General features: G+C 33.9%; 1 protein-coding gene and 1 long non-coding RNA gene across 2 annotated transcripts; one reads left to right on the top strand and one right to left on the bottom strand.

The window, feature by feature from the left end:
- The first annotated feature begins 3,761 nt into the window (after window positions 1–3,761).
- Window positions 3,762–5,406, top strand: LOC139511123 (putative nuclease HARBI1). Its single transcript, XM_071297696.1, has 2 exons — window positions 3,762–3,865; window positions 4,380–5,406. The coding sequence occupies exons 1-2, from the start codon at window positions 3,762–3,764 to the stop codon at window positions 5,404–5,406; spliced, it is 1,131 nt and encodes a 376-aa protein (XP_071153797.1).
- A 3,783-nt stretch (window positions 5,407–9,189) lies between these two features.
- Window positions 9,190–13,095, bottom strand: LOC139513680 (uncharacterized). The gene is made up of 3 exons (XR_011662498.1): window positions 12,846–13,095; window positions 10,894–11,202; window positions 9,190–10,283 (listed from the first exon to the last, which is right to left on the bottom strand). It is a non-coding gene; the product is annotated as an uncharacterized lncRNA (long non-coding RNA).
- Window positions 13,096–14,355: the final 1,260 nt, after the last annotated feature.

Here is a 14,355-nt window from a genome sequence, read left to right on the forward strand (position 1 = left end):
ACATTTATGCAGCTATACCCTTAACCAATAACTATTCAATGCTTTACATAAACTTGTACAAAACTTGTTGATTTTGCAAATTGTAGATTCGAGTTTGTGTTTTTGATTTGTATTTGACAGAGAGAAAAATTAACCAAATAACCTGAATAGAAACCTTCTAACATTAAGACTTTCATGGTAAGAGGACAGCTGAATTATGGTCAACATTTACTAAGAGGAGCCAGGCTTGACATTGAAGTTGTTACAAATGACAATGGTTATTCTAAAATAAACAATATATCTGTCTAATCACTATTCCTTACAAAGTAATAATTTCAATCATAACATGCTTGGTTTTTTTTTGTTGAGTGAACTCTATCATGGTTAGCTATTCATGCATCATGGAAATCCATGCACTATCATGTGTTGGTTGACCATTATTAAATATCTGTTTTTGAAGCACCTAAGATCATTCCTGGTTTGTGTTGGAGTTCATAATGCACAGTCTTTAGGTTTCTAGGTTGTCTTGCGAATACTATTGTTTTGTTTTTGGTCATTTTTCTGTGTTTTTTCTGCATGGCATTACCAGTTTGTTTTCAATTTAAGGATGATTATGTACCCTTGTGTTGATTCAATGCTAAACATATGAAAATTTTGTAGAAAATCCACAGCCTATCCCCTTGTACACACATATTTGGTGATTCAGTGCATGATAAATAGAGGATCATTGCATGCAGTGCTAGAAATGACTTCCTTCAAATAAATTTATAAAATTTAGATATTGGTTAAAACAAATATAAATATAGACCAATTCAAGTACACCTTCTAGAGTGCACTTGACTCTAGTGACTCAGCACGAGGTATTTTGGATGTAATAAGACATTTTGTAAACAATAAACACTAGCACATCATAGAAAAATAAGTGAGTAATCTATGTTTAAAATTTTAGAACAAAAATCTGGTTTTATTTGCCACAAAATCCCCTTTTTCTATTAAATGCAATGAAACAATAAATAATCATGCTTTGCTCGAAGATTCCCCTTGGTATATGTAAAAAATGGTCTATCTATATAAGTTATCCTTTCTGCTGTTTTGATACAATTGAAGATTGAAAATTTCTTAATTTAATGGCTACAGAAGGGGTCATAAACCTTAAGTGAGTTTAACTATCATTTTGGTAACTTACCTCTTTTTTATGATTCATCTACAATGTTCTTACAAAGGAATAAGATTCAGTATAGTGGTTTTATTTTCTCTCGAATGGAACCACAGTTAATTTCTGTGTAACTAGTATCACACAAACACAATGACAATCTCATTAAAATCCGATGTTCTGATACGCTACCCTCCACTAACGCTAGTGGAGGTAGCGTATCAGAACATCCGATTTTAATGAGATTGTCACAATGATGACATCTTATAAATTCCAAGGTCATCTATCAATGGTCCAAGTGAAAAACTTGTCAACACAATTAGGTCTTTTCAGCTTTGCCGTATGTTTTCAGGAGTATGTGGCATATGTTGATCTACATTTTCTACATTTACACTTCATTGTGTTATAGGCCTTTTTGATTGGATGCAGACGGTTACGACTGTGACCAATGGAATTCATTACCTCGTGGATCTCAAGTTCTCTCTTAATTCGCCAAGGTGGAGAGTGGGACTGGATCTTAACCCTTGTCAAGCAAAGATGCCAGCACTCAAGACTGAACTAAAAATTCATCTTTCGGTGACCTAGTGAGACCTTGTCTCTTCAGTATGACAGACATTCTCCATTGGATAACACGTTGTTATACAGGGCTTACACCAAACTATATATATAATTCGTCTCAAATTAAGCCCAACATGTTAGATCTTTCAATTTCCGTAAGCAACATCCCCTTCACCGTATCCAGCTCCCTAGACCGCATGATCCCATAGGCTACATAAAAAATAGCTTTTGGTTGTCGATCTAATACCTTTCTTCACTGACTTTATCTAGGGTTGTAACACAGTACTTGACTTTTAGAGGCAAGTAGTTGGCACACTTTCAGATATTAGTAAGCAATTTTGTCTATGGTAAGGGATGATAATTTAAATAGTATATATCATAAGTAATATTTACTACAATTATTATGGATGATAGGAAGCAATGGCTTGTGTCCACTCTTAAGTATTAAAATATGATATGGTATGATTGCTGATGAGACCAACAGAGACTGAATGCCACATAAGTTTACAACTATGTGTACGGTCTTCAACAATGAGATAAACCATTACCACAAAGTCTGTTATAAAAGTCCAAAAAATGACAAATGAAAAAACAACTTAACAAGTAAATTAACGGCCTGATTAAAGCACAAAACAATGAACAAAAATCAGATATGATATACATTCTGTTGTTTCGTTGGTTTCCTCTTATAGTTGATGTGTTTCCCTCGGTTTTAGCTTGTAACCAGGGTTTGTTTTCTCTCAATCGAATTATGACTTTCGAACAGCAACAACTGTTGCCTTTATTATGCATCAATTATTATGGATGATAGGAAGCAATTGCTTGTGTCCACTGTTAAGTGGCTTGTCCTCATGATTTATATCATCAACTCTCTTATGAGATTTAGGATATAGATGGGTTAGTTTCAATTTATTCTTGGTGTTTCAAAACAGTACCCAGTCGTTTGAGTTTATTTATGTCTTAATGAAATTATCACTTATTGTAACTAGACCGCAAGTATGAAGGGGTCCCTAGCTTTCTTCTGGCATAATGAGAGACCCTTTTTGCAGAAATGAGTTTATCCGACTTGCCTCTTTACAATCCATGTTCGGCTGAGTCTGTATGGTCTAGTCGAGGGTTTTAACCCTCTCATGGTTGGCATCTCTTATAGACGATATGAAGATTCTAACAACTCTATTGCAAGCTCACAGTTAACGCCAAATTATTAGAAGTTGGTAACCGCCTTACTCAAATGGATTATAGATGTCTGTTTCACGTTCCCTCCGTGATCTCTAGAACTACAAGACATCCTGGTCTTTTACCCTAGAAGCCAAGATAAGGGTTTTGTTGGTGATCAGGATTTTATATTAGCTGATGACAGTGGTCGTAGGAGTTCCATCTTCTTTGAAGATACTGCACTCTCACAGGAAGTTGGGCCTCCTTTAAGCATTCTCACGGAGTCTCTCATGAATATGGCCTATCCTCTTCAAAGGAAAATTTCTTTATCTCCAAATGTCATCACTGCTTTAGATTTATTTCATATCTTGTTCTTGCTTGGTTAAGTTCTTATAAGATGTATTTCCCCGAGTCGGGGTCCCTTCAAACTGGCTTTTTTCTTTTTTCAACTCTTTTTAGGTTGAAAATAATGTTAACACTATCAAACCTAGTGGTAGCAGATTCTCACTTTCTGGTTCATTGATCTTTGAAAACATCGAACAAGTCGGTTCTTTTGGTATACTAGTAACTGTGGGGTTTAGAGCTTCAGTTTTTCTGTAAAAGGAATCAAAGGATTCTCCAAAGGATGTATTGTACTTCGAAGTTAATATTATAGTGTTGTTTCATAAAAGAACAGGAAACGGATACCTGTTCTAGATCTTTCTATTCAATAGCAGTATCTGATGGGGTGTATTTGTTTGCTCTCTTCTGACGACATCCAGAAGACCTCCAGGTTTGGGAAGCAAACAAATAGAAATGGAGTGCTTCTGTAGAATCACGTGTTACCTCCAGAAGTTTGAAGCAAACAAACACAAACAGATCGCTTCTGGACTATTGTGTATGTATTTGATAAACAAATAATTTTCGTATTAAAAAAATGGAAACAGTTTTTACAGAGTTTCTTTTATCAGACGATGATAGTGACAATGACTGTGACTCAGAAAGTACAGTTATATTTGGTGCAGTACTACAGACCTTTCTGTAAGTTTCTGTAAGTTTTCCAGCAAACACAAATGTATGATTGTTGTGACGTTGAAAAATTATTTAGTAGAGACATACGGTCCTTCGATACTTCCGACAAATGAACACATTTACTAACTATTGTTTATTATACAAGTAGTTTTAAAAAGGACTGACTTTTTATACGCCTGTTTACGGGACGTATTATGGTATACCGTTGTCCGTCCGTCTGTCCGTCCGTCGTCCACATGTCGGACAATAACTCAAAATCGCTTTATCCAGTTTGTATGAAACTTTGGTGAATTGTTTATATCTATTGACTTAAGCTTCCTTTCGATTTTTATAAATTTCAGACTTTACGTTTCCGAGTTATAAGATTTTATTCATAAAAAGGGGGGGGACACTGCCTATTTTTCTTAAGTGCATGGATAAAGTACATTAAATGTTAAAAAATATATGAAATCAGATATCTTATGACATTATAAAAATGTTTATCATTCATTTATTTTGTAGCTAATTCTCTTCTTTTTTTTAGGCAAAGAGAAAGTCGTGTTCGAATAGACAATTATATATCTGATGTTGTTGCCCAATTTACAGCTGTTGAATTCAGGAGAATATATAGAATATCAGTTGACTGTTTTCAGCACCTTTGCCAGTTATTGTCTACATGCCCAGAAATGTCAGTCAGGTCACCTCAGTTTGGCGGTAGGGGGAGAATTTCTTTGGAGAAAACCGTTCTAATAGCCTTGAGATATCTTGGACATCAGGAAAATGTGCGCATTATATCAAATATCTTTGATGTGGCCGACTCGTCTGTAATTGTTAGTAGAGATAGGTTTATTTCGGCTATTTTGAATAACCTTAAGGACAGATTTATACGATGGCCCTCGGGTGCTGCTGAAAAAAATGATGTCGTAAGAAAATTTAGAGAAAAGAGGGGATTTCCTGGAATCGTCGGATGTATAGATGGAACACATATCCATATTAAACCCCCAACAGAACACCCACAAAGTTATGTCAATAGAAAAAGTTTCCACAGTGTTATTCTGCAAGCAGTTTGCCTTCAAGATATGAAGATTTCGAATTGTTTTGCGGGTTTTCCTGGAAGTGTTCATGACTCCAGGGTGCTACGACAATCAGATTTATGGGACGAAGCAAACATGGCTTGTGGTCAAAATCACATTTTAGGAGACGGTGCCTACCCGATTAAGACCTGGCTCATGACGCCATACAGGAACACTGGTAATTTGACACAAATTCAAAAGAGATATAATGCAGCTCATTCTGCCACACGTAGTATCATAGAAAGAGTTTTTGCCATGTTGAAAGGACGATTCCGCAGACTACGGTATATCGAAGTCCAGCAGATTAAAACAGTGAACGAAATAATTATCACCTGTTGTGTTCTCCACAACATATCAATACTCGATGGGGACGCTGCTCTTGATATGATGGATGACGATGAAGAAGATAACATTCAACAAAACGCAGTCAACAATCTTCAAGGACCAGACCAACAAGGAATTTTAAAACGCGATCAAATAGCTGCAAATTTGCAATAAAATAACTTACTATATTTGTTTTATTTTATTAATTGGTTTCCCTAATTTTTTCCAAACCCTATCCCTTTAACTTTAAAATTGGAACGTCATGACGAAAACCTTTTTATAGTGGTGGTCTTGTGGTGCCTAGCATGACTTGGGATGTCGGTAGTTTGTTAGTTAGATATCCAACCGGGTCAAACCAAAGACTTGAAAATTTGAATTTTTTTCTTCTCTGGCAAGCACACGCATTTAGGAGTAAGCATGCCAAGAAATTGCCTCCGATGAAATTCTGCAAACACTCCACTGAGCCATACAATTATATGGATGAGTTTTAGTCCGATTTACTGCATGACCATGTGCTAAGTGACACATGTCATTAACTTCAATATTTGTTGAAATCACATATTTTTAATTCTATGGAAGTCCCTAGGACTACGGTGGTATACAAGAATTTTAAGCTATGATTTCTTTCGGCATGAGCAAGTCTGGCATGATCAGAGTCAGAATAATGTGTCCCGAGTAAGGTTATTTGTGTCTTCCTTCGGACTTTTACCTTGTGAACTAGCACGTTAAAAATCCGGCTCGTCGGCGGTCTTGAAATTAACAGGATTCATACTTCTATCTCATTACCATGTTCTCGTCCCGATATGCATGTAATATTTCCCACTGGACGTTAAACACCAATCCGTCATCATCTTCTATTGAATGGAATTAAAATGAATAGTTGACCTAAAGCATTTTGCAACAATTTCTTATGTATTCATAAAATCAAAAAGTATTGGGTGTAATGCATTGCTGTTGAAGACAATTATGATTAAACAGGTCAAAACTTATATTTCTGTAAAATTTAGCCTGAAAGGACGGCATGTCCTTGATCAAAATAAAATACCTTCATTGTTAATTAATATATCTTAAAGATAATAATATTGTTTAAAAAGAACGACACTGATGAAGGAAATTTGTTGTGCCAAAAGATTTGTACGTCTTAATTGGTATACTTGTACATTAAGCTTAGCTCGCCCGGACCAAGGGGCCAGTGTGAGCTATTGGCATCACTTCTTGTTCTTCGTCGTAGTCGTCCGTAAAACGTCTTAGTCAGTTGGAACCAAAATTGGCCACAATCATCCTTGGTGTATCTAGTTTTAAAAAAAATATATTACTTCAATCTCTAAACGTAGAAAAAAGGTGTAAAATACAAGTATCGTCTATAAAGATAAGATAAGACACAATATATCTTTATTCCAATTAAAGGACCCATGATGAGCAAAGCAATTTATTACAATGATTTTTTATAATTGAGAGACACAAATAATTTTGACAATCTTATATAAATATGAATATAATCAACTTTATAAGTTTATGCCGGATCTTAAGCCACAGCCAGACCAGAGCCAAAGAATATGTGTAAAAAAGCAGTAATAAAACCGATTGTATAAAATATTAACAGGCAAATATTCTCAATGGGTTATATATAAACATATCTGTACTTTAATGATAGTTTTCTGTGTTCAAAACATTTCTTAATATAAGTTCAAAATTTTTTTAATACCTATAGGTTTTCTTGAATAAAAAGTCAATTGAACTTGGCACTTGTGTTTAACACTTCGAAATTTTGACAACTTATCAAATTTTATCACAGAACTCTTTTCTCAAAAGATAAAGGGGACATTCACATATAAAATGTTCTTCATCTTCAACTTTATCCAGCATGCATTTTTTACATAACCTTTGTGTTTTATCTAGTATATAGTTGGTTTTTTTTAAACTTGAATACCGTTATAGACAGTGAAAATCTGATTGGGATAGAAATGTCAATATTTACTTACTGTCCATTTTAACCAAAGTTGTCAGACCAATTCTTATTTGAGTTATTGTCTGAAATGACGATTAGCATCATTTAAAAAAAAACACTGTAATAAATAGAGAGAAGCTGTATCTGAGGACAAAATCGTCAGTATACTTGTATACGAGTTATTGCCCTTGAATGACAATTTTTACCCGTTTTTGCGGATTTTTTTTTTTTTCTGTACTAATGAAAACTATAATAGAAAAGAAAGAAAATGGGTCCAACAAGACAAGATTTGGGCCCACAAAAATTTCCATTCAAGACAATTATTCTTTTTGCATTGTATCAGTTTTATGCCAAACTGTCAGGTGAACACTACAGGCTCCTTGAAGGCTCTGCTTTTTGTTGGTGTAAATTTGAAAAGGGGGAATTAATATATAACTACCATATTTTATATGTAAATAGAGAAGTGTATATAGTTACTGCATTTTACCTTTTAAAGATTGACAATATTTTACCGTGTTCAGATATATTCTACTTGGATTTATCCTTGATGTTCCTTAAACTAACCTTATAAAGGAAACTTAAACAGAGAGGTGTAGCTACCTAGGTTGTCTCCTGGTAGTGTGGTTACTTGTTCCCTTAGGAGCTAGTATTAAAAAAAAACATGTCTACTATAAAGAAGGGTATATTTATTTCCCCAAATTATCTTCCTGAATATGCATGTAAATTTTTTCCTGGATTTTTTTGGCAGCAATCACTCAATCTTGTGCAACATCCTAATTTCCTGCCAATTCGATACATGTGAGGCTTGCTGATTGGTTGTTTGCATATTTTATTTTTGACGTTAGGTTGCTGTCTCATTGATTTATACTTCATATTTCTTTTAACTTCTATTCAAAAATCAATAAAATCCAGATTGACAGAAAAACAAGCAAAAACTGAAAAATATAAGTAACAGACTCACACAAAAATGTAAGGTGTTCTGGAGGAATAAGCATACTATAAGCATACCCACACCTACAGTATAAATTCTGATTTAATGTACATGGTGGCCTATAATTGCTTACTACCACTTCATTTTAACTCTTGTGGTTAGTTGTCTCATGGGCAATCATATCACATCTCATTTTTATATGGATCCATTTTAAGTGGCCTCTATCAGTACCCTACAAAAGGCATTTCAATTTGAAGAAAAAAAATCATACATATACATCTGCCAATTTCATTCAGACTGCTGTGTGTTCTATATAAAGTAAGATAGTTTCCAAAACATATGTAGGAGTGCCACTTCTTTTGAATTTTACACTTCTCATATTTGATTATAAAGAAATAAAATGATATGGGGCAAGTTTTCAAGTGACAACTTTACTCATCATAAGAGAAATAAGTGCTTTTGTTATTGATATTCATCTTAACAAGTACTGTACTGGAAAACGTGAACAATGTACAAATACGTCATACCCTGCATCAAGGTCAGGCTGGAATTTAGATAAATATAAACAACTTTCTGGTATGCCTGATATTCATTAGTTTCCCAATAAATATGGTGTGCAAATAAGATTGCACCAACTATGGTTTTACTGACAACTTGAGAAAAGTTATTGATTGCACAATCTAAATCTATCTTTTAATTAACATGAAGTTATTACCATTTTCTGAAATCTTCTTGAATGTTGCATTTTATGTAACATAAGGTTCATTGACCAATTTTACTTCAAAACACTGAAAAAGAGAGGGGGGATACCTAAGGGACATTCAAAGTCGATGAAAAACTGACAAAGCCATGGCAAAATAAAATGAAAAATGACGAAAGACAAACAACAGTCCACAAAACACAACAAAGAAAGCTCAAGACTGTCAGAGCAACAAGACCTCCTTCAAAAACAGGACTTTTTCAGTAGTATCCTGCTCCACATGTGGCACCCATCATGTTGCTCATGTATAGCCTCAGGTACAAAATCAGTGATGTCTCATTCGCAACAAGGCCTCATGTAGTATAACAAAAACAAGACTTTGATATATAAATCTTTAATCAATAACAAATTAAAAAGGTAACAATCTATAACAACTGACTGTTGTAAAAAAGTATCACAAATTTAAAACAAAAATACTGTAAACCAAGTACTCTAAACATGTTAAAATAAATACAAATACATTGCTGTCTTGCAAAATTAGAATATACACTTTTTTTTTAAATTGTCTTGTGCACAACATAAAACATCTAGTACAATTCCTTGTAAAGTATAATATTGTCTCTATTAGGTTAAAGTTCATACTCCGCTTTCAAACTTTAATAAACAAAAAGAACTAATCTTGTTATTACTATAACATTGATCTCTTAAATGAAACAGAGCACATTTAAAAGTCTTGTCTATATACTTTAAAAACAACTATAAACCAACACAAATCTAATCTCAGAAGATAGCTAATTTGACATCCTTGAAATTTTGTATCATGTAAATAAAAGATTTAGCATTTGACTCATCTTCTTTTGAAATAAAAGAAGTATGAATGTATTGCAATGTAGGGCATTTCACAAAACACTCGCGAAACTTCACAAAACTGAATTTCACTTGACAAGCATCCAAATTTTTTAAAGGCATATAACCCAAAATGCTTACAATTGAGTTTACAGACAAAGCTGTAAATGATAAATAAAGTTCTGTCAAATTTGAGAGATTTTTTAAATATTTCAACTCATCATCAATAATTTGGGTGTTTGAAATATCCAAAGATGTCAAGGTTACCAAGTTTTGCAAAAATGAAAAATCGAACAATGGGCTTTCACATAAATTGAGCCTTTTCAAATGGTAACCTCCTGCAAGTCTTGATATGATTTGATTAAATTCTAGTTTTGTCATATCAAAAATTTGACTCCCTACTTCAAATGTATGTAGTTTTTCCACTGACATTGTTGATAATTTTAGAGTTTGCTTATCAATGACAAAACAATCTTCATTAAATGATACTTCAACAAACACTCCACAATTTCTCTCAATGATGTCATGCAATTTTTTATTGACTTTAGAAACAGTCATTAACAATTCAGTGACACTAATAAATTTTAAGACCCCTTTAATTAATTCTTCTGTTAAATCCATAAATCCTACAAAAGAGAATAAAAAATCTCTGAACAGTTTGTAATTAAATACTACATGTATAAAAATGTATGGATACACAATGTATACACTTCACTCAAACATTATTTCTGTATTGTAAAAAAAACTAACTGTTAAGCATGATGTTGTTTTGTTGCTTTATCTTCTAAATGATGTACATAAAAAAAACAATGTTAACCCACTTATTTACACATGCAACAACCCTGATCACCTACATGTCGACTTATTTTTTAACAGCATTAATGAATTCTCTTAACAAGTCCATTTTTTCATTATGCATTTCTTTTCTTTCTTTCATATTTGAAGCCCTCTCCTCTTTCTGATTTCCTGTGTAATCTTTGAGAAATTCAACAATCTCAGTAGCTGCAGATTTTTTTTTTTTGATTGACGTACATGTGCCAGCTTTTTCAGTACTCTTTTTATTCTTATCATCTTCATCATCTGATATACCGGTACTACTTTCCAAAGAATCCTCACTGCATTGCTTTCTCTTGTTTGAAATAGATGTGCCCAAGGTTGATTTGGGTTTTATAACGGGATTTCCTTGAAACAATTCACTCATTTCTTCCATATATGGACATGTTTTTCTGTCATTACCTGATTTTGAATTGTGGTCATTGATTTTCTTCAGGTTGGTAGTAAGAGTCTTCATCCTCCCTTGCACCTGCTCCCATGTAAACCGGAAACCATTTCAAGCCAATACTTTTGAAATATCCTCCCACATTCTCTTTTTAGTTTGCTTCCCTTTGTTTGTAAGAACTTCTCTTTGTTTCACCTCATTGATAAGAATCTTCGTTGCTGAATCGCTCCAAAAAGACGGTGAGTTGGATGTTGAGCATGATGATGAGGCTGAATCATCACGGGAATCACCAGTCTCTGTACATGTAGACTGTTGAGAGTTTAGGCCTACAATTAAAAATTATTTAAACATGTAAATAAAGGTCACCATTGGAAAAATGGGATTAGATATTGCATGTACATGTAGCTTCTTTACTTTAAGCTAAAATGGCTGTTTACACCTCAAAATTTACTGTGAGCACAGACAAACCTGTGCAGCTGGAAAAGTTTTAAGGCATGGCATGACCTACATGTAGATATATAAAATTCAAATGTATTTAATGTTTCAGAAAATTAAAAACTTAACTGGATTTTTCTGTGCACTTTTTTTGGTCCCTGCAGATATGAAGTTCAGACACAGTCATTTTAGCCTCAAGGTAAAGATGTTTATTTAAGAATTGAATGCTTCTTTTTTTAATTTTATTGGGAGTCAGTACAAGCGTTGACCAAAGCACATTTTGTATAAAGTGTGGAAGCGCTTCATATTAAAAATGTGCGCATGATCAACACTTTTACACCCTTATAAAATTATAAAAAGAAGCATTCAATTCTTATAATTACATTTTTATGCTACAACCATGAAATTAAGAGTTATATCAAGCTTTCTGGGTTTTTTTGTTTTTTTTTTAATTCATGTAAATGCATTGTTTTGACATTGTCAGGGATAGCACGTGCAGTCATAGCTGCTGTATTTTATATGGAAATAAAATGTGATATGGGAGTGCCTCACGATTGTTTTCAGCCAATCAAAAATTACTAAATCTAATGAAACATACATGTAATGTCATTATGTATAAATATAATGTCTTTACTGTAGTAGTTGTTCAATTTATTTACATTCATTTTGTTTAAGACATGGACCATACATCTTTTGGGTGGGGAGCATGGTTTTTTTCTCAGGATAAACAAATGTTTTTCGACATTCGTAAAAATACAAACTATATTTTTTAATAACATACAGGAACAATATTATTTTTTCCTAAGTTCAACGTTGTATTTTTACCCCTTTTTTAAAAAGAAAAAGAAACCACTTTTCCCACTTCCTTTCACCCTTTTGAAACAAACTATTTTCCAAGAAAATTTAGAATCAAATTATTTTTTTTAAAAGCCCATTGTTTTAATACCATTTGGTTCTTCTTAAAATTTTCTTACAACTCAGCACATATGAATTATTATATATTTTTTTAAACTTTATGATGACATTCCTATGAATTAATTATGATATTTATCATTTAGTGATTATTATAACCAAATTCAGTCATCTGTATATAATCATTTGTTTCCTTATGTTTTAAGGTGTACATAGTTGCTAAAACTATACCCTTTGGGTAGTGCTCCACAATTAATGGAGGAATATACAAGAAACTGAACTGAACTTCTTTACTTTTTGGGGGGAGGGTGGCATGCCAAGAGGTAAATTTGGCTTTTGAACCAATTATTAAACTTTGTTGGATATTGCATATATTTCTTTTGTTTAATAAGATAAAAAGAAACGATTGTGTACCATTAAATCAACCTGTCTACCATTTTTAATATGTTATATATATATACGTGCCATCAACGAGATCAGCTGAAATTCATATAAGGGCCGAAACATATAAAGGGGACGATTGAAAGTCAATGCTTGAGTAAAATATACATTTAAAGAATATGGGAAAATGCTTGAATATGATGCATTACACATTTGTGCATATATTTATCGAATCATTTACCTGCACTCATACAAGGATGGCGCAAAAATTCGTCCATATTAGTTGAAATTGATTTGCAAGATTCACACTCAAAATGGATGTCTTCTGTTTCGGCCATGGTGAATGAAGTTGTCACGTGGTCTCTCCACTTGCTACCTGGGTCTCGAAATGGAGAAGCGGTAGCTCTCCAGTAGACCAGCTGTTCCCAAACGAACTATCGCGGAGCGATCCAGTAGCGATCCTGCAGACCAAACAAATACGCTCATGGTCTCGCAAATAAATAAAAAAAGAAACCAACAGGTATATGCAAGTAGTCCCCTTTTTCAAGGATTTTGACATCTCCTGACCGACGAAGGAACATTTTCGCATCCAGATTTCTGGCTAGGAATGCTCTGATTTGTTTTCATAAAATGCAAAATGAACCTCTATGGAGTAAATGCGTAGCCAATTCGGTGTGTTACACCAGAAGAAAACTGGAATGATTCTCGATTAGAAGTTGTCCTAGTAGGAATATATGAGCGTCGCCCGGGAATGTAGGTAAGATACCACCGACTTGAAAACTACTTTTGAAAAATAATGAAGCAGTAGAAAGCTCTACGCCCTGTCTGCCCAGACCAGCCAAAGAAAATAAAAATACGAAAACATGGGAGTAATAGGGATGTGAAAATATGCATCCTTTAAGTCGAGAATGTCAAAATCCCCCCAATAAAGAGACTACCTGATTGTACCTGTTGATTCCTTTTTTTATGTGTGGTACCATCAGATACTGCTTCCGAAAAGAAAGGTCTAGAACAGTTAACTTTTCCTCCGTTCTTTTATGAAGAAAAAAAAGCAAGGAACAAAAACCAAGATGGAAAGGATGATCCACCTCTGCAACACCATTGAGAACTTGCAGAACATTTTCGAACATATATTTGATAAGGTCTTTCTCCAGAGAAGTTATTAGGGTATATAAGTTGGTAGGTCACTACTGGTTGCCACAACCATGTCAACAGAAGTTGCTGAATTACCTTCAGAATCAAGTAGAAACACATTCCTTTCCCATGTATTTTTCTGTAAAATAGTCTCTAGACAACATGTTCCAGGCAGTCAAAACCTTCTAGTGAATGCCGTATCCTGTATGAGTGTTCCAGTATTTAAGGATATCTCACTTTAATGGGATCGTCCTATCGATATTTTTGCCACCATTTTGACAAAAATTCTTGGGAATCACCGGTTACATGTTTCCCCCTTTTCTTCTTATTTCCATGACCGAAGACAAAATTCAGATGGGTTGATTTAAGTCCATTCTTAGTGCTCCGGAATGGCCAAGACAGTAGAAATATAATACCTTTTGGGTGTTACCATGGCAACAATCTGCATTTCTTAGATACAAAATATAGCAAACCAGGTGCTCCGCAGGGCGCAGCTTTATACGACCGCAGAGGTCGAACCCTGAACAGTTGGGGCAAGTATGGACAAAACATTCAAGCATGATACAGCTCTGAATTTGGATTGTGATCAAATTTTTGACATTACATGGTTTTTTTTT

The sequence above is a fragment of the Mytilus edulis genome, chromosome 2 (genome assembly GCF_963676685.1).
Source record: "Mytilus edulis chromosome 2, xbMytEdul2.2, whole genome shotgun sequence".
Lineage (NCBI taxonomy): Eukaryota > Metazoa > Mollusca > Bivalvia > Mytilida > Mytilidae > Mytilus > Mytilus edulis.